The 26,639-nt window shown below is 49.1% G+C and overlaps 1 protein-coding gene across 1 annotated transcript; it reads right to left on the reverse strand.

Annotated features, from left to right (window-relative positions):
- Positions 1-25,136, reverse strand: CDH5 (cadherin 5; the record flags this gene model as incomplete). Its single annotated transcript, XM_080703508.1, has 11 exons — positions 24,942-25,136; positions 16,335-16,623; positions 15,063-15,179; positions 13,168-13,332; positions 12,136-12,323; positions 10,297-10,547; positions 7,324-7,466; positions 5,961-6,085; positions 5,294-5,402; positions 2,858-3,103; positions 1-506 (listed from the first exon to the last, which is right to left on the reverse strand). The coding sequence occupies exons 1-11, from the start codon at positions 25,131-25,133 to the stop codon at positions 1-3; spliced, it is 2,331 nt and encodes a 776-aa protein (XP_080559634.1). The 5' UTR covers positions 25,134-25,136.
- Between the last annotated feature and the right edge of the window lie 1,503 nt (positions 25,137-26,639).

The following is a 26,639-nucleotide window of genomic DNA, read 5'->3' on the forward strand; positions in this document are numbered from 1 at the left end:
CTAGTACTCCGAGCCGTACAGCTCGGCCAACATCTTGAACCTGGGGCCCCAGTCGTTGAGGAAGTCATAATCGATGTCGGAGTCGGAGGAATCTGTGCCCAGAGAGCTGAGTGACTCGGCAATGGACTCGGAGCCCTCGAAGCCGTAGATGTGCAGTGTGTCATAGGGTGGGCCGCCGCCGTCCTGGTCCGCCTCCTCCTTCTTCACCTCGATCATCGCGGCCATCTCCCCGGGCCCGCCGTGCGCCCCGGCCGCCAGCCTCGGTGGCTTTTTCACCTGGGTGTACACGGCCGGCGGCACGTCCAGGATGGGCCGCGGGGGCTTGGCCTGGCCCTGGCCGCGGCGCACCGAGTTGAGCACCGACACATCGTAGCTGGTGGTGTCCATCTCGCCGCCGCCCTCCTCGTCGTAGGTGACCAGCTGCTCGTGGATCTCGGTTGTGCTTTTGCAGTGGGCGCGGGCCTGCTTCCGGAGCCGTCTCCGCAGGAAGAAGAGCAGGGCGATCACTGCAGGGGGGTGAGGTGATAGATGGTCAGGCCCTGCAGATTCCCGCCTCGGCCACTCGCCGACATCTGGTGGGCCCACCCCCACGCCATGGACAGGGTCATCTGTTCCCCCGCTTTCCATGCAAGAGCTTAGCAAACTACAAGGTGGGGTCGAACAGAGAGGGGCACCCTCAAGCTCACTCTCTCTCTGCCAGTCTGAAGCCTCTCTGCGGCTCTGACATTTCCTACATCATCTCCAAGAGGCAAGGAGGCCAAGGTTAGGGCAAAAGTGGAGAGAGGGGTAGAGACAGATTTTTTTATTTTTGTAGTAGTACTGAGGATTGAATCCAGCAGTATTCTACTTCTGAGCTATACCCCAGCTCTATTTTATGTTTTATGTTTTTTTTTTTTTTTTTTTTTTTTTTTTTTTTTTTTTTTGGTGGTACTGGGTATGGAACCCTTTTCCGGGCTACACTCCCACACCTATTTTATATTTTTATTTGGAAACAGGGTCTCCTAAGCCAGTGCGGCTGGCTTCGAACCTGCGCGATCCTCCTGTCTCTGCCTCCCAAGCGCGAGGATTACAAGCGTGCGCCACCACGCCCGGCTATTTTATGTATTTTGAAACAGGGTCTCAGTTGCTGTTATCTTGAAACAGGGCCTGCTAAGTCGCTAAGGCTGGCCTGTAGGAACCTGAGATCCTCCCATCCCAGCCTCCCAGGTAACTGGTATTACAAGTATTCACCAGCGTGCCTGGCGGAGCTGGAATTTTGAGCGCAAACATCCTTTGCCATTCCTTTGTCCAGGCTATGATGCTAATAGGTAATGGTGGTGCCGGGAGACATGACGCTCATCCGGTGGCAGCACATACTATGTACATACTGGGGCCTGTCTTGGAAACATTCTCACATTATCTCGCTCAACTGGGATCCTGTTGATGGTTATCTCTATTTTGCAGTCCGGCAAACTGAACTCTGAGAGGCCAAGCGCGCCTTTCCCCGAGTCCCGTGATCAGGCGGTGGCGTGGATGTCCACCTTGCTGGAAGCTCTGCGGCTGTGTGGCTTTATGAGGGTCTCGGCTCCCTGAGGAGGGATGCACCATGTTGGGCAGAGAGCTCCTAAAATCAGACCCCAGCCATTTCCCTGGGCTCTGTCCTTCTAGCCTTGAGTTACTTAGAAAGCTATTTCGAGTCAGGCATGGTGGCGCACGCTTGTAATCCCAGCATTTGGGAGGATGAGATAGGAGGATCGCAGTTCGCGGACAGCCTCAGCTACTTAGTGAGGCCCTTTGCAACTCAGTGAGACCCTGTTTCAAAATAATAAAAAAAAATAGGGCTGGGGGTGTAGCTCGGAGGTAGAATGCTTTTGGGTTCTATCCCCAGTATTGCCAAAAAAAAAAAAAAAACCCAAAAAAGCTATTTTGTACATAAGTAAAGCGGGGGGACGCCTTTCTGGGCTATCAAGGGATGGATGGAGCACCTTGCCTCTCTTGTCTCACCTCTTCCCTAGGAGGCCTCCAAAACCACCTCCCAGAGAAGCCACTTACACCTCTGGCTCCTGGGACATTCAAACTAAGGCAAGGTCTAAAATGTTCCTCAAACTTACGAGGCCCAGGCAAAGGAAAATAAATAGATATCAAACCTCCTCGAGGAATTCTATAAAAGGAAAGAAAATAGCCACAAACTAGATGTTTTTAAACTTAGTGGTTTAGAACTGGAAGAAAAGTTATAACCTGAATATTTTAGAACTAAAAATGGTTTTAACTGGGCATGGTGGGGCATGCCTGTGATCCTAGTACTTGGGAGGCTGAGACAGGAGGATTATGGGTTCGAGGACAGCCTTAGCAATGTAGCAAGACTCTCAGCAACCTAGTGAAACCCTGTTTCAAATAATAAACAAATAAATAATAAATAAATAAATAAAAAGGGCTGGGGATGTAGCTCAGGGGTACAATGTCCCTGGGTTCGATCCCCAGTACCACCCCTCCCAAATAGGTTTTATGTAAATAAATGCTCAGAACAGTGCCGGGCACAAGTAAGTACTTAACACCTATATGTTGAATAAGTCAGTGTCTAAATAGAGACTTAAAATTTTTATGATGCTGGAGGAGATGGAACCTGGGACCTCTTGCAAGCTAGGCAGGGCTGCACTGCTAAGAAGTGGAGTTGACCTCAAGAATGGGGGAGGGGTCCTGAGCCCCTCCCCTCCCCTGTACCCACCCTTTCCTTTGAAAGACACCTGAGGATGGAGCCCTGCATCCCTGTTTTCTACAGGGGGAACCCCAAAGCCTAGGATGCTGTGCTTGGCTAGGCTGCCTTGGGGCCTCTCCTATGACACACAGTGGAGTCCGCTCCCCATCCCAGGGCACTGACCTGTGATGGTGAGGATGCAGAGGAAGATGGCCACCAGAGCCTGGAAGCTGACGCCCATCTGGGGGGCCACCTCCTCGCAGAAGGTGAACTCGCCCCACTGGTTGCACTTGCACACGGCCACGGACAGCGTGCTCGTGCCCGTCAGGCTCGGCTTCCCGTTGTCTGAGATGAGCACGGGCAGGTAGTGGACCTTGGTGCCCTCCCGGTCAAACTGCCCGTACTTGACGGTGATGTTGGCTGTGTTATCTGGAAACACCAAGGCGGCGGGTGAGGCTCTGCCAATAGCGCCCGCCCTTCCCAATGGAGGGACTGCGTCCTCCGTGGAGTGCCTTTCACTGCACCAGCCCCTGGGCCTAGACTGCCAAGGGCCCTGAGTCTCCCTGCTCCTTTCCAGAGGGTATACTGCAGGAAGATGTTTTGTCCCAGCATGGAAGAATGGCTCGGGCAGCATGTAAAATCCTGTGGGCAGCTGATACGTCTGTCCCCTTCTTTTCTCCCAACCCTTTTCCAATAACAGGAGCCTTTCTCTTCCACTCAGTGACTGATTTTGAAGCCAAATGTTGGCCTCTCCTCCTGGCTCCAACCACTGCTTTTCTGTACAGAAGAAAGCTGGGCGTGGTGGTGCACTCCTGAGACAGGAGTATGGCAGGAGGGAGACCAGCCTCAGCAATTTAGTGAGATCCTGTTTCAAAATAAAAAAATAAAAATAAAAAGGGCTGGGAGTATGTAGCTCAGAGGTAAGATGCTCCTGGGTGTACATACACACACCCCAACCAAATAAAATAACCTCCCCCCCCCAGGTAGCTTGTATACTCTCTGAGTGACACTCCCAGCCCTATTTTTTATTCTTTCTTTGAGATAGGGTCTCAGTTGTGAAGGGCCTGGATTAGTAGCTGAGGCTGTCCATGAACCGTGATCCTCTGGTCTCAGCCTCCTGAATGCTGAGATTATAAACATGTGCCACCATTCCCGGCCACATCCCTCTGTTTTAGTGGCTCTGGGCAAAGGAAGATAATCTGTCTTTTGTAGGTTCCTAGGTGCTTGTAATGCCCGTGGTCAGAAGACTCACTTAGCCATACAGGATGGGCACACTCAGGAAACCAGCTGGAAGCCAAGGGTTTCAAATGCAAGCCAATTATGTTTTATTACTCATAGCTGCAGTTCAGTCTTAAGAATGTCATAACTGAAAATAAAAGATAAGCCATTGACACTTTCTAGGAGAAAAGAGATATTTTTGGACATTCGTGTGTGCATGGGAACCTGAGGCCCATAGATCTGCCTCCTGGCTTTTGTGGGGTGCCCTGGGGCAGCACATAGGCTCCCCCACCCCGTGGTAGCACCCCACCCAAGCAGGTCCATTTGAGGTAGACCTGCTTTGGGGATGGGGCGATGGGCATTTTTGCAGTGTTACTTATTACTGAAGATGGCTGAGCCTTGAATAGTCTGTTATGGATGCTCGACACAACAGAGTCGCCTTCCTTAACCCACAGGAGGCTCCTTAAGATGGCCTGTGGCTCATCCCCTAGGTCTGCTTCTCACTCTCAAGGTCCTCAGAATCTTACCAGTAAGGGATAGGCAGAGATCTCCTCCCCTGGTTGGGTGAAGGATTGCTCTATTTAAACCCCAGGAGAAATTTCTCTCTCTCTCTCTTTCTTTTTTTTTTCTGAGGAAGTTGGAGAAGTCATGAAGGCCTTTCTACTTCTGGCTAGAATTAAATCACTCTGCATTATCGTTCCAGGAAGCACTTATTTGCCAGGAGTTCTGATTGGCCACTCTGACCTCATAGTACTCTCTGGGCTTTGGTTGGTAGACCAGATGTACTGTGACATGCTGTGATTGGTGGACCAGATGTACTGTGACATGCTGTGATTGGTGGACAAGATGTACAGTGACATGCTGTGATTGGTGGACCAGATGTACTGTGACATGCTGTGATCCGTGGACCAGATCCCATGTAGGGGCCACTGGGTGGTAAGTAGTCATTGTGCTAGCTTACAAAAAAATGTCATTATATCCTTGGGATTTGAAGCATCACATTTCCAATTCTGGCTTTTGGGGAGTGACTTCGGAGTTCTATGTCAAAGAGCAATGTGTAATTTTGCTGAGTCTCAGTGATTCCAGCAAAGGAAAGGAATCCTTTGGATGGTTTGAGAACTGAGCTGATTGCCTGCATCCCTCTTGTATCTATTCTATACTTCCCTGGACCCAAGCTTCTTTAGGGGGGAATGGCAGGCCATGTGGACTTGGCAATTTGGCCAGGGCATCTCTGACCACTGTATAGATGCATTGTTTGTGGCAGGAGTCGTACAAAATATCCCGTATCTTGAAAATCCCCATGGAAGCCTGCCTCCCCATTTGTTGGTCCAGTTCTTGACCCAATGCATTAAGATTTCAATCACCTCCCTGCTAGGAGCCCGCTGATTGCTCGGTACGCACCGTGATTATCCGTGAGGGTGAAGTTGCTGTCTTCAACGCCCAGGGCAAATTTGAATTTGACATTTTGTGGCGTTATGTCCTTGTCTATTGCGGAGATCTGTATGACCACCTGGAGTGTGGGAGAGGAGAAATGACCAGTGTGGTTTTTAAAATTTTTAAAAAAATTTTTGGTGGTGCTGGGGTTCCTTGAAGCCCTTCTACCTCCGGGCTACACACCCAGACCTATTTTATATTCTTTTTATTTGGGAACAGGGTCTCTTAAGCCAGCGCGGCTCTGAACCTGCGTGATCCTCCTGTCTCCGCCTCTCAAGTGTGGGGATTACAAGTGTGTGCCACCATGCCCAGCCGACTAGTGTGGTTTTGCAGTGGCCTGGGGTTCAGGGATGGAGACTCGGGGGTTAGACCTATGACTGCCTCTCACCTGTAGCACTAACCTCCATGGTCCCCACAAAGCTACCCCTGCCCTGTCCCCCTCTCTCTACCTCTCCATCTCTTATTTGGGCAGCCTGACAGAGGCCCAGTTTCTGCATCTATAAAATGGGAGGGGACAGTATTACTTTTCTTGGGGTTGTCCAGGTTGCATTCAGCGTAGTGGAATTACTGTGGGCTGTGGGTGGGAGGGCCTGGTCCCCAGTCTGTGGCCAGGCGACACGGCCTCATACCTCACCTTGCCTGGGGCAGCATTTTCGCACACTTTGGGCTCATAGGGCTGGGCAAACTCTGGAGCGTTGTCATTCTCATCGAGGACTTCAATGTGGACCTGCACGATGGATTCTTTGCCTGTGGCGATCCCTGCAGGAGAGAGGACATGTCACCACAGCGGGCTCAGCCCATGCTGACCCCTGAGGGTGGAAGGTATTTGGGCAGATAGTCCTGGAATTTTGTCTGGTGGAAGCTACTTTTTCCAGGAACAGGACACTAAGAGACCTCTAGAAGAGAGGCCAGAGATTGTGTTCTGGGTGAGAGGAGAAAGGAAGAGGTGGGGGGAGAAGGTAGAGGAGGAAATTTACTGAATAAAAAAAAAATCGAGTGCATTTTAAAAGGGCTTAATTAAATTAATAAAATTAACAATTAAGTAGAAAAATATAACTGGTCAAAGCCATGTACTTTAATAATTAAATGATTATGGCTGGGTGTGGTGGTGCAGGCTTGTGATCTCAGCATTCAGGAGGCTGAGACAGGAGGATCGCAGTTCATGGACAGCCTCAACTACTTAGTGAGGCCCTTTGTAACTCAGTGAGACCCGGTTTCAAAATAAAGAATAAAAAATAGGGGCTGGGGGTGTAGTTCAGAGGTAGAATGCCCCTGGGTTCCATCCCTGGTACCACACACACACACACACACACACACAAAAAAAAAGATTATGTACTTATTTAAATAATAAGTCAGTCCCCCTCTGGGCCCTGTGGGACCTGGGTTCAGTAGGAATCTTAATCTTGCTTGGAGGGTAGCGGTGACTTTATCATTTAGGTCAAACATGTGAAACTCCAGACACTGTCAGATGTTACATGAATTTTTAGAGACCCTGACAATTGGGAGTTGAAAGCTGCTTCAGATTTTGAACTCAATCTATTAACTGGTACAATCACTGCCACCCCTGAAAACAGCATTTCCCAAATATCCTTTGGCAGAAGAACCACAAGGCACTTGTTAAATGCACATCTCTGTGCAATGGACCAGAACCTCCAGGGAGAAGCCTGGGTTTAATTGGTGCCTTAGGTGATTCTAGCAGAGACATCTGTGCAGCCTGCTTTCAAACATTGCATCTCAAACTATGATGTGTGTGAGACTGAGATTCAGTCCAGGGTGGGGCCCAAGATGCTGCACCTCCAGCAAGGCATCAGGTGATGTCAAAGCTGCTGGCCCAAGGACCACACTTAGGCACGGAAGCTCAGGAGCATCTCTGCCTAGGACCACTTCAGCAGGTGCCTATAATACTCTACAGACCCCAAATGATGGGTGATGCCACTTTTTAAAGGATGAGGGAAAAAGAGAAGAGCCCCAGTCCCCTGGCGAATAGGACCGCTCACCTCTAGAATCCAGTTCTTTGGCCTCTATGGTCAGGTTATACCAGGGGTAGATTTCTCTGTCCAGTTCTTTCTCATTGTGAATATTCCCTTGTTTGCTTATGTGGAAGAATTGGCCTTTGTCACTGGTCCTGCGGATGGAGTATCTGTCCAGGAGAGAGACTTTCATGGATTTCTATTGTTTTTTGTTCAGTCTGAATGTCTCAGCGTGACAGATGAGGCCCTTCAGCATCTAGACCCTGCATCCTTCCCATCCTCCTCTCCCTGCTCACTGCTCTGTGCCGTCCAGAAACAGTGAGCATCTGGCCCCCACACTGACACAGAGGCGCTCACGGGAGCAAGGTGGTGTGTGATCTGAGTGATGCTGCTGCCTCAGGAGCAAAGTGGACACCCGAGACCCCGTCAGCAGCACTTTTAGAGCTGAACAGGTAACGCCATACTCAACTATTCCACGGCTAGGATTGCTATTTTTTTTTTCTTATGACTAATGAAAAGATAGGTAGGCAAGAACCAGGAAGAAATAGAAAAGGAGCCGAAAGAGAGAAGTAATAAAGAAGATCCAATTTATGAAGTAAGATTTTGAAAAGTTCTAGAAATCAGGAAAAAGTTATGAAGAGATGAATATATATGTATATATGTCATATATATGAAAAAGTTGCTATTACTGAGGAAGATTCCAGAATAAGAAGAAATAACAGAAAATATGATAAAAGAAAACTTTCCTGATGTGAAGAAAGATTTGAATGTATAGGTGAACAGATATTATTAGATGAATAGAAATGTATTCTATATGTGTCACACATATGAAAAAGTTGCTATTATTGAGGAAGATTCCAGAACAAATAGAACAGAAGAAATAACAGAAAATATGATAAAAGAAACTTTCCTGATATGAAGACTTGAATGTATAGATGAACAGACTAATTTTATCCTTAACAAGAAGACCTAATATCAAAGAAATATTAGCTTTTCCAAAATTGAGATATAAGCACAATTCTTATTAGAATTTAAATGTTTTTTTTTTTTTTGGTGGTACTGGGGGTGGAACCCAGAGGCTTTTCTACCTCTGGGCTATACTCCCAGACCTATTTTATACTTATGGAAACAGGGTCTCACTAAGTTGCTGAGAGCCTCACTAAGTAGCTGAGGCTGGCTTCGAACCTGTGTGATTCTCCTGTGTCAGCCTCCCAAGTGTTGGGATTACAAGCGTGTACCACCACGCCCGGCAGAATTTAAATGTTTTTAAAAAACTAGATAAAAGGATTCTGAAGTTCATATGAAAGAATGAACATTTAAGAATGGGCAAAAATTATATTAAAAAAAAAAACACCTGGTATAGTGGCATATGTCTGAAATCCCCAAACCTGGGAGGCTGAGATAGGATGATCAACAGGTTCAAGGCCAGCCTCAGGAACTTAGTGAGATCCTCAGAAACTTAATGAGACCCTGTTTTAAAGTAAAACATGAAATAGGGTTGGGGATGTAGCTCAGAGGTAGAATGACCCTGGGTTCAATCCCAGTACAAAACCCCCCCCACAAAACCCAACAACCAAGTAACCAACCAAACAAACAAACAAATAAAAAACCAAACTAAAACAACAACACAAATAATGCGAGAGAGAGAGAGAGAAAGAGTGAGAGAGAGAGAGAGAGAAAGAGAGAGAGAGAGAGAGAGAGAGAGAGAGAGAGAGAGAGAGAGAGAGAGACTTTCCTTATGCAAAAGAAAATTTAGTAGAAAGCTGCTACAATACAACAGTGTGCCACAGAACGATATGTAAAGAATCCAGAAGTGGATTTAGGTATATATAAGAACTTAATATATAAAAAGTGTCAGGGAAAGGATGACATTTATTAAACGGTGTTAGCACAATTGGCCACCCACTCATGTGGATGAAAGTAAGATTGGATTGAATTAGCACTTACTATCCAATATTATGTAGCTCTAAAAAGTCTGAGCTACCACTACGTCTTCTGATCCAGAAGGTGGAGGAGAGGCATCTATCTCCTTAGAATGGATGAGCAAGTGCTTTGGTTTGATTGTGTCCCCCACAACTTCACGTGCTGGGAGCCTAATCCCCAGGGCAGATGTTAATAGTTTTTGGAGAGAGCCTCTGGGAGATAATTAGGACTGCACGAGGCATAAGGATGGGCCCCGTCTTGACATTAGTGACTTCGTAGGAGGAGGGAGAGAGACTCAGGCCAGCTCGCTCTGTCTTGCTGTGTAATGCCCTCTGCCATGTTCTGAACCAGCAAAAAGTCCCCATCAGATGCCAACGAGGTACCAGGCTCTTGGACTTCCCAGTCTCCAGAACCGTGAACCAAATAGACCTCTGTTCTTTATAAATGACCCAGTCTGTGGCATTCAGTTATAGCAACAGAATAGACTCAGACAGAAAGTACCGATGGGACGGGCACAACATGATCCAGTAGAAACAAACGACAGAAACAAACGACAGCAAATCCAGTACAAATGCATCTGCGTGTTTGGGTGGTCACCAAGAAAGGTGGGATACGACCGCTTCGAGCCACTAATGTGAGCTATCTGGGAGTGCGGGTGATCAAGACGTTACTTGATAGACCTTGTATTTCACACCTTCACTGTGTGAAATACATACTTCTGTGGTTTTCGGGAGAGAAATTTAGTAAAATTTTTTGGCTAAGGGACTTCAGGCAAGTCATTGGATGGGCTCTTCTCTTAACTGCCAGATCTCATTAGATGGGAACTGTGGGAGCCATGGCCCAAAAGACAGGGCAGGCCCTTTAAGGTAGTGCAGGAAAGCAAGGTCGGGGGGGTCAGGATCCCAGCAGGCCAGGCGGTTTGGTGGAAGGAGCTAGGGCCTCTGGTCCTGCCTCTGTTACTTCTCATATAAGTGCTAGAAGAAGCTGGTTTCCCTCTCTGATTCTTGGTCTCAGACTAGCAGTCGTAAAAACAACTGTGCCTGCACTGTCCCATCAACACACCTGCCTCTCCCTTACCCAATGCTGTGCCGGGCCTCATCAGGGTCTATGGCCATCACCGAGCCGATCAGGGGCTTCTTCTGGTTCTCCGGCAGCTGGAAGTGGTAGTAGTGCTGCTGGAAGATGGGGGGCTCATCCACATCTGTGACGTTGATGATGACTTGGGCTTTGTTTCTGCCGGAGATGCCGCTCAGGTACCGGAGGTTGATGGTGGGATCTGTAGCCTCGATGGTGAACGTGTATTGTCGGATGGTTTCATAGTCCAGGGGCTGCATGAGGGGGAAGGATGGGGACACCTGCTCTGAGCCAGCAAGATAGGACTAGGATGACAGCCCAGACCAGTGACATCCCCAGGGTCACTGAGAGAACAACTGAGCCTGGGGCCTGTCTTCAGCCACCTTCTGCTTCATTTCACCAGCTCCAGGTCTGCACCCCCAACCTGGCTCTGTGCCTGGCCCCATTCCAAGTATCAAAGGCTGGCCATTATCAGCTGTGATCCTGCTCTCAAAGGTTCACAGACTGGTAGCTCCATCTCCAGGTTCTCAAGGATGTTTTTATTTTTCTTTATGTCTTTTTCCAACAAGCTTCTCCTGCCTAGCAAACTCCTATTCATCTCCCAAGAAGCCGATGAGCAGATAATCACCTGCTCTCTCAGAAGCTCCTTCTGATGGGTGATGCTCTCTGTCTTGAGCTGCTGTGTGGCAGGAAACATAACAGCTACACTTTTTAATGTGTGTATCTGTCTTCCCCACTAGCTGAGAGCTTCACTGACCACGCAGGCTATCGGTCTCACCCCGGTATCTCTGGTCTCCAGCATGGAGCTGGGCTAGAGAAGGACCAGAACCCCCAGTCCTCTGCATGGCCGTTCTAGAGGCATTTTTATGACCCTGACAGGCCCTCTCCCTCCTCTTCCTTTTCAGTCTGACTTCTCTGACTGTCAGCAGCAGCCACTTTCCCTGGCCACTCATGTCCCCATTCACCCATTGTTTCTGCACATGCTGATGGCTCTCAAATTGGGGATACAGGGCAGTCCAGACAGTTTCAGAGAATTCGTGCTCTAGGAGAAGCCCTCTGCCAAAATTGCAGGGGCTGGTGTGTGAATACCCTAGTCCTCACCCTCAAGCGGTGGCCATTCTGAGATGCGTTCTCCACTGTCCCCCAGAGCCCCACCATGGGATTGGGTCCCACTTGCCTATGTATTCATTAATGACCTCGTATTATCTCTCTCTCTCTCTCTTTTATTTTACCTGAAACTTCTCCTGGGGCTTTCTGGGGAGCATTTTCCTAAATAATCCACACCCTAATCCTCGCCTCCAAGATTGCTTCTGGGGTGTAATGGTTTGGATTTTGAATGTCCTCCTATCCCTCATAGAAACAAGGGAGCAGTGCTGGAAGTGGGGCTTGGTTGCTAAGGAGAGGTCCCCGGGGATTGTGCAGTTCCTCCTTCCCCTGATCCCTCTCTGCTTCTGGCCTTCGTGATGTGAGATGGACGCGTACTCTTTCTCTCTGCTTCCTGCCACCGTGTCTGAGCTCAGCAGACCTGGACTCACGTGGACTGAACCCCTAAATCTCCCAAACTGTGAGCAAATAAATCTTCCTTCCTCTAAGTTATATGGTCAGTGTTTTGGGTTATGCTAATGAGAAGGGTAATTGAGATACCAAATCTCCAGGTCTGCTTCTGAGGTAACTCAGCCCAACACAGTGGGTCTCAGTCTTCCTGTGCTCAGGACTTCCTGAGCTGACCTAGAATATTCTCCTTTGAAGGCCTCTGGCTCAGGATCAGCCCTGGGGCAGGTCCTGTGGTTGCTACCAGCCTCAACCCCCCACATCTGAGGTCATTCCCATAGGCCTACAAACCTTCATGGGCTTGATGATGCCCTCGTTGCGGGTGGAGTCAGTCTCGATGGTGAAGGTGTCCCTGTATGTGCCCTGCACGATGCTGTACTTGGTCATTCGGTTCTGAGGCTCATCTGGGTCCTCCACAAACAGAGAGCCAAGGGGGCTGCCCACACGGATGTCTTCAGGTACCGTAAAGATGTACTTGTCTGATGAACACAGGATGCCACAAAAGGCATTGGATCAATGAGATAGATAAGGCTACTGTTCCTTCCTATTTTCATCCTATCCTGCCATGTTTTGAACTGGAACTGGGACTTATAAAGTAATGGCAAAAACCATTATAATACCCCTTGGCTTCTGGGTCTCAAGGTCTGCTCTATCTGTGGATATCCATTCTTCCATTCTTTTATCCATCCAAGTGGTTATTGACCACCTACTGCATGTTACACACTTTTCTAGGGCTCTACCAATTGGCAAGAGAGCTGAATCTTGTTTTTAGGGAGCATACGCCATGTGCCATGAGGCAATTGCAAGAGAACTGGCCTGTCTTTTGGGTGGCTGAGCCTCTGATTTATATCAGCACCAGAGGATGCATTGAATACAGCCAATTGACTTTCTACCCAGCCCCACTGAGGCATGGAAAACGCTCTTGCCAGACATTTTTTTCTAGATTGGGGGCATCAGTTCATAGGAGGGGTCAGAGTCCAGCCCTGGCTGTACTCCTGCTCACTGGAGCACAGGCATGGGGATTTTCTGGCTGGGGTCTGAGTCTCAGGGCCTGGGTTTTCCTGAGCCCATGGGATCTGGGTGAAACCGTTAATGTAGCATAGTAGGATTCTGGGCACAGTGATGGCTTCGTGCAGGAAGTGACCTCCTCATGGTCTGTGATGAGACCATGACCAGGGGCAGCTGGGCAGCCTTGGGAGTGTAGTACAGGGTCGGAAGTACTACAGCCCTGGGGTGGGGGGAGCGGTGGCGGGATTTGGAGCATCTTCCCCACTCTCTGGACATCCCACCCCACCTGCCCAGGGCCCTAGGGGAGGAGCTCACTCTGAGTGAAGATGGGGAAGTTGTCATTGACGTCTTCAAGAGTGACCAGCACCGTGGCCGTGCCCGATTCTCCCCGGAGGCCCTGGGCATCTCTTGCTTCTACTACAATCTGGTATTTGGCTTGCATCTCTCGATCCAAGTTCTTGGTCGTGGTGAAAATGAGTCCTGCAAAATATGTCCTCGTGAGCCGTATTACATGGAGAGCTTTGAGAAAATGCAGATTCCTGGGCCCTATCCAGGGAACCTAGGTATTCTACCATGCAGCCTGCACTGAGAACCATGAGCCTACAGCCTCCTGCATCTGGGCCCCGTCCTGCGCAGTTAGAGCTGGCCAAACAGTATGGCCTGATATTGGTCCTAGCCAGACAAGCATTGTGCTGAGAAAGATTGTGAGGCCACATCCAGGCCCAGAGCGAAAGAGTGCTGTGACCGATTAGCGATGTCTGGCTCGGGGCTCCATGGGATGGTGGTGGTGTCTGTGCTATGTATTTCGCTTCTTCTGAAAGTTTTCCCTAGCCTGACTAACTGGTCTTCTTGCTTCCAAGACTCGGATCTTATAAGGCTTTTTGTTATATCTGTTAAATTGAACTAAATTTGGCCGGAGAAAGCCTCCATCTACACTTGCTTACTTGGGGCCTTCCATCATGAACTGCAACCTAGCTTAGTATGTAAATGAGCTGAAAACCTAACTAAGGAATATGCTTAGCCAATCACAGCAGCTGTGCTTCAGGTGGCAGGCTGCCAACTGTGCAGACCTGTTCAAATCAGGCACAGGCTCCAGCCCTAACCAATCTAGCTGTTTCTGGATCTCATCTCTGTTTCCTGTCCTTTCCTTTCTCTGTCTCATAAATGTTAATTAGCCATGTGGCAACCCTGGAGTTTCTCTGAACCCATTTTGATTTGGAGGCAACCTGATTTGTGAATTGTCCTTTGCTCAGTCAAACTCTGTTAAATTTAATTTGTCTAAAGTTTTTCTTTTAACAAGTCACAAAAACACTATGTGGCTGTCATCTCTAGACATTTTTTTTTTGCCAGTCTAGGGATGGAGTCTTGGGGCATTTGACCTCTGAGCTATACCCCCTGCCCTATTTTTTATTCTTTATTATTATTTTTTCTTTTTTTGTGGTACTGGGGGTGGAACCCAGGGGATTTTCTACCTCTGGGTTATACTCCCAGACCTATTTTATATTTTATTTGGGAACAGGGTCTCACTAAGTTTTGCTGAGAGCCTCACTAAGTAGCTGAGGCTGGCACTGGACATGTGTAATCCTCCTGTCTCAGCCTCCCAAGCGCTGAGATTACAAGTGTGTGCCACCACGTCCGGCTTATTCTTTACTTTGAAACAGGGCCTCACTAAATAGCTGACGCTGTCCGTGAAATGTGATCCTCCAGTCTCATCCTCCTGAATGCTGGGATTACAAGCGTGCGCCACCACGCCTGACTATCTCTAGACGTTTCTAATTCAGACTTCACAGCTGCCACACAAGAAGACTAAAATCAATTCCATTTTCTAGATAAGGTGACTAAGGCTTGCAGAGGTCAATAGACTTGTCTGAGGTCTTGACAAGGTTACGGAGCAGAGCTCGGTTAGGAGAGCAGCTCAGATCTGTTGGAACCTGTTACCCAGCACTCTCTGCTGCCTCTTGATCACCACTTGGGTAACAAGGTCTGATTTTGTCCCCTGAACTTGAGTCTGTGTCTTGGCCATCTGTCTACTTCTGTCTACCCAACCAGCCCCACCTTATCTTCTTACATAGTATCAATCATATCCGTAGGACAGTGTGTTCAGAGATGACACCTGTAAGGCTGGACTTCCCCCAGCATCTGAACCCAGAGCACTCATGTCCCTCCACCCTTCAAGTCGGTGCCTGCCCAGGAGGGTGAGTCTCACAGACCGGAACTATCGATGGCAAAATTCTCTCCTCCCTGCAGGACTTGGTAGGTGACAGAGGCGTGGTCAGCCACGGTGGGGTCATCTGCGTCCACTGCTGTCAGATGCGTGACTGAGGTTCCTGTGGAGAGAGAGTCCTGGGGTTGCTGTCTAGTGACTGTGGCCCCTTCCTCATTCCAGGTGAGGGTGATGGGCTTCTGTGCTCTTCTGTCCCCAGCCCCAGCGGGAAGCCACCTGCTTTGTTTCCTTAGGGCCCGCATGAGGACAGAGTGCTGTGGTGGTGGGGACCAGCAGGCCAGCTTGGAAGGGGCGAGAGTGTAGGTGTTTGTACATTTATAGGAGAAAGGAGGGAGACGGTGGAGGATGGGGCCAGGAGTAGTAACCAGGATGAATAATGAACCATCTCTCCCTCTTTTGAAAGGGTGAGAATCAAGGGCTGCGTGCGCCCAAAGGAAAGGGGTGTTGTCGGGTTTCTCATCCCCTTGAATTCCAGGGTCCTTACGCTGAAAGGCAACGTCTGGTCCCAGAGCTCTGGTCAGGGATCCTGGACTAATGGGGTGAAGAGAGAAGCTCTTTTCTAGCTCCTTCTGGAGTCCGGGGAAGACTGAGGAAGGAGCAGCAATCTTCCGAACCTGAGTTTAGGCTGGTGACGCTTGGGGGCTTGTCTCTGTCCCTCACCTCCTTTCCTACAAAGTCCTGGAGATGACCCTGCTTGCTTTGCTGACAGTGTCTGTCACACTTTCATTCCTGGGAGTTAGAGGAAGGGATTAAGGTTCATACCAAAGAGGAGTGAGGTGTGTGTGTGTTTCTGGCGGTCAGGGCTCAGTCTATGAACAGGATCAGGGCTCAGTCAGTGACTAGAATCAGGGCTTAGTCTGGGGCTGTCAGAGCTTATTATTAGCCTTTGGGGAAAGTCTTTTTTTTTTTTTTTGGCAGTACTGGGAATGGAATCCAGGGGCATTCTACCTCTGAGCTACACCCTCAGCCCTATTTTTTTATTTTTTATTTTGAAACAGGGTCTCACTGAGTTGCAAAGGGCCTAAGTAGCTGAGGCTGTCCATGAACTGCGATCCTCCCGTCTCAACCTCCCAAATTCTGGGATTACAAGCGTGTACTACCATGCCCGGCTAGGGAAAATCTTTTTGAATCATACAAAATGGTAGCATAAGCATTGCAACCAGTGCCCGGCACCCACTGAATCCTGACCCCTGGAGCGGCTGCTTGTGACCGGTGGGGCTGAGGGACAGGGGAGGGAGAGCACAGATCGGGCACGCACCCACAGCTGACATCTCAGGCACGGACGCGTTGAATAGCCGGTGCGGGAACACTGGCCAGTTGTCGTTGATATCATGAACTTTGATGGTGAACATTGAAGGAGGCTCCAGGTTTACATTGGTGTCCTTGTCCACAATGAGGGCGGTGAGTAAGTACTCGGAGACCTTTTCCCGGTCCAGGCGCTCGAAGGCGTACACATCCCCTGTGTTCTCTTGGACCTTGAAGACCTTGCCGGCGGACTCTCCTCTGAGCTCGTACTTAGCATTCTTGCGGTTCACGCTCGACTTGATCTAGGGAGAAAGAGACCACGTGAGCTGGAAGGGGCGGTGGTGGCTGTGAGCATGTGTACATATACCTAGCTGTGCACACATGTGCATTTACATGTGTGTGCATGTATACGTGTATGTGTGCATGTGTGTGCACCTGTGTGGGTATGCTGGCCAGGGATCCCAACTGTGACACTGAGGGTTTTGTCAAGAACCTCCGATTGGTCACCTGCAAGTTGTTCTTAGCCAGGTCATTGGCAATGGCTACTGGTATGAGGTACCTCGAGCGCCCAGTGTCCACAGCAGTCCCTGGATCAGGGCAGGTGTTTAGAGGACAGTCTTTTGAGTGGAAGAATATATCTGGTGCCATTGGGAGGCAAGAGGTGCTTTTGCCCCTTAGAAGGTATTTGAGTTCTCTTTTTTCCTCGTCTGCAAAATGTAGCTAATACCACTTCTGAGTTGGACAAAGAGTGGCACTTTTGAAAGTGAGTACCAGGAAACGTTGGCCTGTTTTGTTTTTTCACATAAAAACGGGGTTCAGTAGTGTGCTGAGGGCTAGCTTGTACCAGAGTGGCTTCAAATTTGGAAGTATTTGTGTGACGGTTGTGAAATACAGCCAGTATTAAAAACTGAATTTCATAAACTTAGATAAATTGTATTCAAAACAAAGACTAGGGGTACAGCATTTGTCTCTTCCTAATTATTTTACTGCACCGTTCTTGGGGTTATCTACGTCTTTTGTTCGAGCGTGGTGGAAATATGAAGTAAGAATGTGCCCGTGCACATCTCAGTTTTCTCTTAACTCTGCCTGCAGTAGGATCTCCTTGGTAGCTTAAAATCAGATATGGTGAGAACTGTTTACTCCATGAAAACTGGCAAAGGCTACACATCAGGACCTTCCCCCGGAGAGCCAGCTGTCAGACACTCATCAGCACACCACGGGTCCCGGTCAGTCTCATTTTGGAACGGCACATAGAATGTTCTCTTTGGAGATTTACCATGTCCAGTCCTGCAGAAAAGAACTCCAGGGAGCTTTGCTCAACTCAGGATTTTCTGTCCTTCTTAGACCACTGAACCATTTTTCTCTATAACACACACTGTTCATATTCCAGGGAATAAGAGCTGGAAAATAATTTATGTCAAGTACCTTGCACAGACAGGGCCCTCAATAAATGCTAGTTATTATTAACGATAGATCCATAAGTTAAGGGATATTAGAAGGTTAGAAGGGCCGAGCATTCCACTTAGAGAATATTGGAGCCATAAGATGACAGCATTTCTTGCACATAAATGATAGTCTTACAGAAGGTTAGATTGTCTAAATATATAGAATTTAATTTTGGGGGGTACTGGGCCATTTTATCTCTGAGCTGTACCTCATCTCTTCCCATTTTTTGTGGTACTAGGGATTGAATCCAGGAACATTCTACCTATGAGCTACACCCTCAGTCCTTTATTTTTTATTTTTTTTTTTGTTTTGAGACAGGGTCTCTCTAGGTTGTCAGAAGTTTGGCTACATTGCTGAGGCTGTCCTTAAACCTGTGATATGCCTATCTCATCAGCTGTCTCAGTCCCCCAAGTCCTGGGATTACAAGCATGTACCACCATTCCTGGGCCGAGCCTTTTTTTTTTAAATAGGGTCTTCCTCTTGCTAAGTTGCTAAGGTTGGCCTTGAACAGGCAGTCCTCCTGTCTCAGCCTCCCAAGTACAGCGATCACAGGCCTGCGTCACTGCGCCCAGAGAATTTAATTTAAAAAATATAAATTGGGTGCCTACAAGGTGTCAGGCCCGATACTGGGGACGCGGGGACAGACAGTACAGCTCTGTCCTGGCTTTCAGGGCTCAGGCTTGGTGCGTTGGGGGCTGAAACCCAAGGGAGGGCAGCACCCAAGGGTCAGATGGAGCAGGAGCTTTGGAAGCTGGAGGAGAACCAAGAGAGCACGGGTCTCAGGAGAGAGGCGGGAGACTGGAGGAGAGACGGAGCTCCGATCCTGTGGGGTCTGCACGGCGTTCCCAGCCTTGACAGCCGTGCAGTCACTGGAACCCTTGGCAGAGTGGTGGCAGCTGGTGGCGGGCTGAGAAGCCAGGCATAGGGAAGAGTCCAGAATGCAGGTGCTAGAGACTGGGAGGGAGGCCCCTTTCCCTGTGGTGGGCAGTAGCTGATGATAACCAGGGCAGGGGGTGTGTATCATGTCCCCAGGACTAGTGGCCGGCAGGGACCTATCTTGATGAACAGCTCGGGGTGGGCAGGAGGGGAAGGAAGCCACGTCTGGGCTCTGTAACTTGTGGCGTGTGGGTTAGAAGAGCCTCAAGGACAAGGGACAGTCTGGGGCTCTGAGGAAATTGGTCAGATTAGGAAAAGGTGGGTTTTGGGTTGATGTGTCAGGATCCCATAGTGGGCAATGGGGGAGGGGTATAAAATTGCTGCTTATTGGAATTGCTTAAGATTTTATGTGCATAGAAGTTTCTGTTTCCTTTCCTCCCAGCTTTTCTTAAATAGACTTCATTTAAACAAAATCGTTATAAGCCGGGCATGGTGGTGCACGCTTGTAATCCCAACATCTGAGAGGCTGAGACAGGAGGATTGTGGTTTGTGGACAGCCTCAGCTACTTAGTGAGGTTCTTTGTAACTCAGTGAGACCCTGTTTCAAAATAAAGAATAAAAAATAGGGCTGGGGGTATAGCTTGGAGGTAGAATGCCCCTGGGTTTCATTCTCAGTACCTCAAAAAAAAATTGGTTATAGATTTACAGAAAAAGGGAAAAAAGCAAGTACTTAGAGCTTCTGTATTCTGCTTCCTTTTCTGCTAATACCAACATCGTTTTCTTTCCGGTTGAAAAACCGCAAACCCGGGGATTGAACCTTGAACCCAGGGGCATTCTACCTCTGAGCTACACCCCCAGCACTAGTTTTTATTCTTTGTTTTGAAACAGGGTCTCACTGAGTTGCAAAGGGCCTCACTAAGTAGCTGAGGTTGTCCACAACCTGGATCCTCCTGTCTCAGCCTCACACATGCTGGAATTACAAGTGTGTTCCTGGCTTAATACCAACATGTTACATCCCTGTGGTACATTTGTTATAAAGAAGGGACCAAGATTGACACATTATTACAGGTTTCCTTGGTTTTTACCCAATTTCCCTTTTCTGTCCCAAGATCCTATTCGGGGTACCACATCACATTTTGCTATCATCTTTCTCTGAGCTTGTTGACAGTTTCTCTCTTTCATTGTTTCTGATGGCCTCAACAGCTAAGAGCGGTATTAGGAATTTTGGAGGATGCCCTTCTTTTTTTTTTTTTTTTTTTTTTTTTTTTTTTTTTTTTGCGGGTCTGGTCTGGGGGTAGAACCCAGGGGCATTCGACCTCCGAGCTACACCCCCTGCCCTATTTTTTATTCTTTATTTTGAAACTGGGTCTCGCTGAGTTGCAGAGGGCCTCACTAGGTAGCTGAGGCTGTCTGCGAACCGCGATCCTCTGGTTTCAGCCTCCTGAATGCTGGGATTATAAGTGTGCGCCACCACGCCTGGCTGAGGATTCCCTTCTATTAGAACTTATTTGATATTTTTATCATGATTAGATTTGGGTAAAGGGTTTTGGGGGGCCCTCCTTTCTAGTATCATTGTATTTGGACAGAGCATCTCAAGAAAAGCCAGGCTGACCTATATCTGTGGATTCAGGAGGCTGCTCAGGCCGGCTCCCATTGTCCATCCAGGTCTGTGAACATAGGCTCTTGTCTCTGACCTTGGTACACGGGAACTTCCTTCCTTCCAGCTCCTTGGGAGCTGGCTGATGGGGGTGGGTGCTTGTTTTTCCTCAATGTTGGGACCATATGTCTCTTCTCTTCCCCAATCCACCTCCTGCAGGCCCCATGCCAGGTGTCAAGTGATGTTCTTTCGGATGACGCAGGCCTGACTCTCTTCCTGCTGTTGGAAGACTCTTGGGCAAGCCCCCTAAACGCTGTCCTGTTAGGGGCTGGCCTGACGCAGGTGACCCCTGCTGACTCTCCCTGACTCACCCTACAGATCTTCCTTGGGGCCAGCCATCTCCTCGGAGGATGAGTCATGGCACCGTTATTCCACTGGGAATGACAGACGTGGAATGGCGACATTTCCTTGTAGGACTCAGGGCTTACGTCTGTGTTAAGAGTCAGGAGCTCTGACTAGGACTCTGTGACCCTGGACCTCTGACTGGGCATGCTGAAAGATTTTCATCTCCTAGTCAGCCATTCTTGGGATTCAGAAGAGCCCAGGGGCAAGGTCAGCTGAGTGTGGGCAGGGCTGCAAGTGAGGAGTGCCCTGCTGGCTCTACTCCCTTCCTTTGGCTGTGGGGCATCTCTGGTGCTGTGGCCAGATGGGGCCCCTCGTCCCCAAGGGTCCTCTTTGGCCTTCCATCACCACCATTTGCAGAGTTTGTCTGATGTATGCTGTTCTTCTAGACCAGGTGGGTAAATTATTTCGGTGAAGGGCTGAGAGTAAATATTTTCAGTTTTGAGGGCCATATGGTCTTTGTTGCAACTCCTCAACCCTGTTGCTGTAGCATGAAAGGAGCCATGGACAATGTGTAAATGAATGAATATGGCTGTGTTCCAATAAAACTTTATTTACAAGTCCAGGCAGGGGGGCCAGATCTAACACACACAGGTGGTAGTATGCAGATCCCTGCCATAGACCTCCAGCTCCATGTTAGTGGGGCTCATGTGCACCTTGGCCCACTGCTATCTTTTCATCACTCCATCTAGGGCTTGGAGCTATCCAGCCTTTTTCCGGTACATGTGACCTGTTATTTCTTGTAGCTAATGCATAGGTTCCAAGAAAGTGAAATGGTAAGATTTTAATGTACTGAGAAACATTCTTTTTCATGGGAAAACTCTCACAATACCTACTCCATGTACTGTGTTTGAGACTCCATCATGAGGGCTGTTCCTTTGAATTAGAGTGGGTGTTTTTGAGGTCCATGACAGTTGGTTATGGGATGGTAAATTCAGCACTCACTCAGACTGGCTCCAAGCTCTTAGAGGCTGGGCTTGGGATGGGCATGTCTTACAGGAGAATGAATGGAGGCTCAGAGCCCTAGGAACTACCCTGGAGGACAGCCTTGGGGCAGCGCCTTGTGATAGGTGTCCTGTATTTGGGGAGACCCTGGGAGGGATGTCTGATGGAGTTTTTGAGGGGATTCAGAGTCCTAGAGCACGATTGACAAACTATGATTTTGATGATTAACCTTGCCACCAGCACAATTTTGGAGAAGGCTGCTAATGCCACTCCTGGTCTCTTCAATAAGAACACTTGATGGCAGGTTTGGTTCTTTCTTTCCTAGGCTCTGAACCTCTTGGCCAGGCTGGTCTCCTTAGCCTGAGCCTCAGTGAAAACTTGTCTCCAGAGCAAGGTTGAGAATAAGATGAACTGTAGTGTTCACCATCACTCCCTCATTAACAACAACAACAACAACAACCCCGTTAAATACTTCTTTACCATGACCACTGCTTCCATGATCACCTCTATCAGCATCTCCTCCTTCATCACCACCATCACTACCAACATCACCACCAACTCCGCCAATACTTCTTTACCACCACCACCATCCTCGTTACCACTGTCAACATGGTCACCCCTACCGCCATTCCCTGTCTGTGTTAATCAGATTTCCATTGCTCTGATAAAACACCTGACATAATTAACTGAAAAAAGAGAAATGGTTTATTTTGGCTCATGGTTTCAGACGTTCCAGTCCACGGTTGGTTGGCTTTGGGCCTGTGGCAAGGTAAACCATTATGATAAATGTGCCTGGTGGAGGAGGTCTATTTACCCCCACAGCAGCCAGGAAGCAAAGAGAGAGAAGGACCACGTCCCAGTATCCTCTTTGAGGTCATGATCTGATTACCTGGTTCCACCACTCCCAATAGTGCTATAGGCTGGTGATGAAGCCTTCAGCACGTGACCTTTGGGGGATATTTAACTTCAGACCATAACACCCACCCCAGACCCTAAAGACTTGTACCCAGCTACCAATTTAAAATGCATTTAGTCCAATTCCAAGAGTCTCAAAAGTCTCAAAAGTCCAACTCCAGTTGCCTCTGAGACTCAAGGCAAACTCTTGAGCTGTGAGCTCCTATATTAAAATAAAAACAATAAGCCGGGCGTGGTGGCGCACGCTTGTAATCCCCGCGCTTGGGAGGTGGAGACAGGAGGATCGCGCAGGTTCCAAGCCAGCTGCGCTGTCTTAAGAGACCCTGTTTCCAAATAAAAAAGTATAAAAATAGGTCTGGGAGTGTAGCCCTGAGGTAGAAGGGTTTCTAGGAACCCCAGTACCACCACCACCACCACACACACACACACACACACACACACACACACACACACACACACAAAGTTGCCTACTTCCAAGATACAAAGGAACTTTTGTAAAAGGGAGGAAAAGGAGGCTATAAACGAGCGATCAGACCAAACAGTCACCCGGCAAGACTGAAACCTTGCCGGGTGAACGTTAAATCCTGAAGCTCCAGGTCCGGCACTGGGGGCCTGATGCCAGCACCCTGGCTGGCTGCATACCATGTGGCCTCTCCCGGCCTGGCTCTGCTTGCAGCTGCAGCTTCCCTCAGCAGATGCCCTACATTCCTGGGGTCTCTAGCTTCCTGGGGTGTCCACTGCAACTCGGGTCACTCTCAGAGCATGGTCAGGGGTGGCTTGTTGGGACTCCAGCCCTTCCACGTGGTGCCTGGCCTTCCAGGTTCTCCTTTGAAGTCTCAGCGGAAGCCTCCATGACCCCAAAGCTCTCGAATTGTGCCTGCCTGTGAGACCAGTGTCACACGTACAATGCCCACGTCTGCCCCTGGCTCAAGAAGTAGCCATACTTGCATGGACCACATCTGCAGCAGTCTTGGAGGGTCTGGATGTCTCAAATGAATCCCAGGCAAACACAAGTCCCTGTTCTCCATCCTCCTAGCCCACTGTGGTAACTTGATCCTTCTCTGGTCAAACTGCAGGTTTTCCAAATCTATTTGCTTTGACTTTTTGCTTCCAATTTTTACTAAATCTATCTAAAAGCAGTTAGCAACACCACCACCCTTACCACTAGCACTATCACCATCAACATTATTGAGATAGAATAAATAAAAGAAATAGGTAGAAAGGAGATAGAAAAGGAGACAAGATGTACACACGCTTGTAATCCCAGTACTTGGGAGGCTGAGACAGGAGGATCACAGGTTTGCAGTCTGCCTCAGCTACTTAGTGAGGCCCTCCTCAACTTAGTGAGACCCTGTTTAAACTAAAGAATTAAAAATAGGAGCCGGGCATGGTGGTGCATGCTTGTAATCCCAGCATTTGGGAGGCTGAGACAGTAGAATCTGGGTTAGGGGACAGCCTCAGCTACTTAGTGAGGGCTTCTGCAACTCAGTGAGACCCTGTTTCAAAATAAAGAATAAACAATAGGGCTGGGGTGTATAGGTAGAATGTCCCTGGGTTCCATCCCCAGTACCAAACACACAAAAAAACTTGATGCTAATGTTCCTCATCACTCTACTGGTTCTGCCTCCCAAATTGCTAAACTGGTTCTCTCTCCCAAATTCCTGGAGAATCTATAAATCTTAAAGTTAGCCAAAAAAAAAAAAAAAAAAAAACAACTATAATTACACTGTGCACTGTTAGCAGGACAGATACAATATCTTGAGACTCCTATACTTCAGAGGACTTCCCCCTTATCTCTGAATCACACAATGGAGACCACAATCAGCGCAAGGATCTGGTAGATGACAGACCACCCAAGATCGTCCTGTCGTCGCCAGATTGATGTCATCCTCACGTACCTTCCCATAACACCCTTCACCGAGTTTCTTTAAAAAAAAAAAAAAGAGCCATTGTCTCCCAAAATGCATCTCTCTCACTCCAGAGAGGACCGGCATTCTCCCTTGAATATGTATTTCTTGCTTTCCTAAGTAAAACTCTATGTCTCTGACTGGCGAGGGCTGAAATTCTTTTCCATCACGTAAATCAAGGGACCCCACAGATCCTGGGTGTCATTGCCCCCCTACTCTACTGGGGACCCCTCGAGACCCTTCATGGAATCATGTCATCTCCTGAGACTTTATCATAACCACTACCACCACCAGTACCACCACCACCACCAGTACCACCACCACCATTACCATTGTCTCCCTCACCCTCCTCTTCAGACACTTTAGCACCAACACGATTGTCACCATCACCAACACGCTTACTGTTATCTAGCTCACCTTCCCGTTCCCTGTCACCGCCATCACCGACGGCATCGCCAACTCCTTTCCCGGCACCACCTCCCCACAGTAACCGCTGCCCGTGGCTTCTCCTCCCCGGGGCCCTGAGCCTTACCTTGCCCACATAGTGGGGCAGCGTGCTGTTTTTCTCTTCATCAATGTGCATTTGGTTCCAGATCCAGTCTCTCTTCTGGCGCCGGTGGGTGGGCAGCAGGCCGGGGGGGTCCCGTCGGGTAGGGTTAGAGCCTGCCATGGCTGCCGCCACCGCCAGCAGTCCCAGGTAGGTACCCAGAGCAGAGAGCAGCATGGTGAGCCTCCGCGTTCACCGGGAGGGGCCAGTCTAGGGGGAGAGGAGAGACAGCATCCAGGCTGAGCGGCTGGTTGTGGGCTCTGGGGTGTGACTAGTGGAGACGTGAACTTCCTTTATCTGTTCTCTCCCTGATCTGTCACCCTATCCACACCAGCAGCACCACACCCCTTCCCAGACCCAGATCCGATGGGGTGTGGGAGGGGGAGGCAGATACCACCTACATGCAGGTATGAGGGCTGGGCTAGCGGCTGGGGGCCCTGGAGGCTGCAGGGCGGGCCTCCCGGAGGGGCAGTGCCGATGCTAATGGCACTTGCTAAAGCTTCATTCAGGGTGTAGCATCTTACAGTGGAAGAAACCCAGAGATTACAGTGGAAGGCACCCAGAGATTCAGTCCCCACTGGCATGTGTGTGAGTGTGTGTGTGTGTGTGTGTGTGTGTGTGCGTGTGTGTGTGTGTCTGGGGGTTGCTGAGAATGGAGCCCAGGTGTCTGAGCTCCATCACTAACCTCTATGGAGAACTTACTGTTTGCCTGCTGTAGTTCCAGGAGCTTTATAGATAGCTGCTATCCCAGTCAATCTTCCTAGTGACCCTCAAGATTGGGATAATTGTAACTCTTCATTTTGCAGATGGGCTGAGAAACAGAGAGGTTTGGCAACATTCCAAAGATTGCCCAGACTGGACAGAGGACTGCCAGGACTTGAGCTAAATCTCTTTGGCCCCAGAAGTTCGAGCTCTTTCCTGAGCCTTTTCTTGTCCCAGCGGTTGCTGAGAGGTGGGATTTAAAGGCTGCTCTGAACACGCGGCCCCCTGACCAGCCTGAACGCCCTCATCAGCTTTGCGGTGACTGCCTGCAGGAGGCTCCTAGGAAACCCCAAATGTCTTAATCCAGGGGTTAATCCAGTGTTTGGCTTTCGAATTCACAGAAGGCGGTCATCTCAGGAGCTGCTACAAAAGCTGGTGTGTGTGTGTGTGTGTGTGTGTGGTTGAGAGGCTGGGCTCACAGAACTGGCTGCATAATTTGTGGGCCCAGTGCAAGATGGAAATGTGGGTCTTTTGTTTAAAAGCTATTTAAGAATTTCAGATAGAGATAAAAGAATACAAAGCCGAGCACGGGGAGGGCCTTTGAAAAGCAAGCCCTGTACGGTTGTACAGGCTGCACAGTCTTGAAGCCACCCCCATAGGCTAGGAATGTGGGTCACCCAGAGATCAAGGCCTGGCTTCATCCTGAATTTCAGGGACAGAGATTGTCCTTCTGTGGTTGGCCATCTTTGGCCATCAGCATGCTTTCCGGCCCTGACCCCATCTGTCCACCTCACCGGGTCCCCTGGGTGTCTGACCCGCAGCTCCTGGGCTGGGGAAGGGGAAGAAAGTGGGTAGTTGAGAGTGGAACCAGGGTACATACCCGGAGAGAGACAGGGACCCCTTGGGGACCAGGCAGCCTCCTTCACTGGTCTCCCCTGTCCTGCCTGTGGGACAGGCCAGACTCTGTATCTCAAAGGAGTT

The sequence above is a fragment of the Muscardinus avellanarius genome (assembly GCF_963383645.1).
Source record: "Muscardinus avellanarius genome assembly, chromosome: 10".
Taxonomy (NCBI): Eukaryota; Metazoa; Chordata; class Mammalia; order Rodentia; family Gliridae; genus Muscardinus; species Muscardinus avellanarius.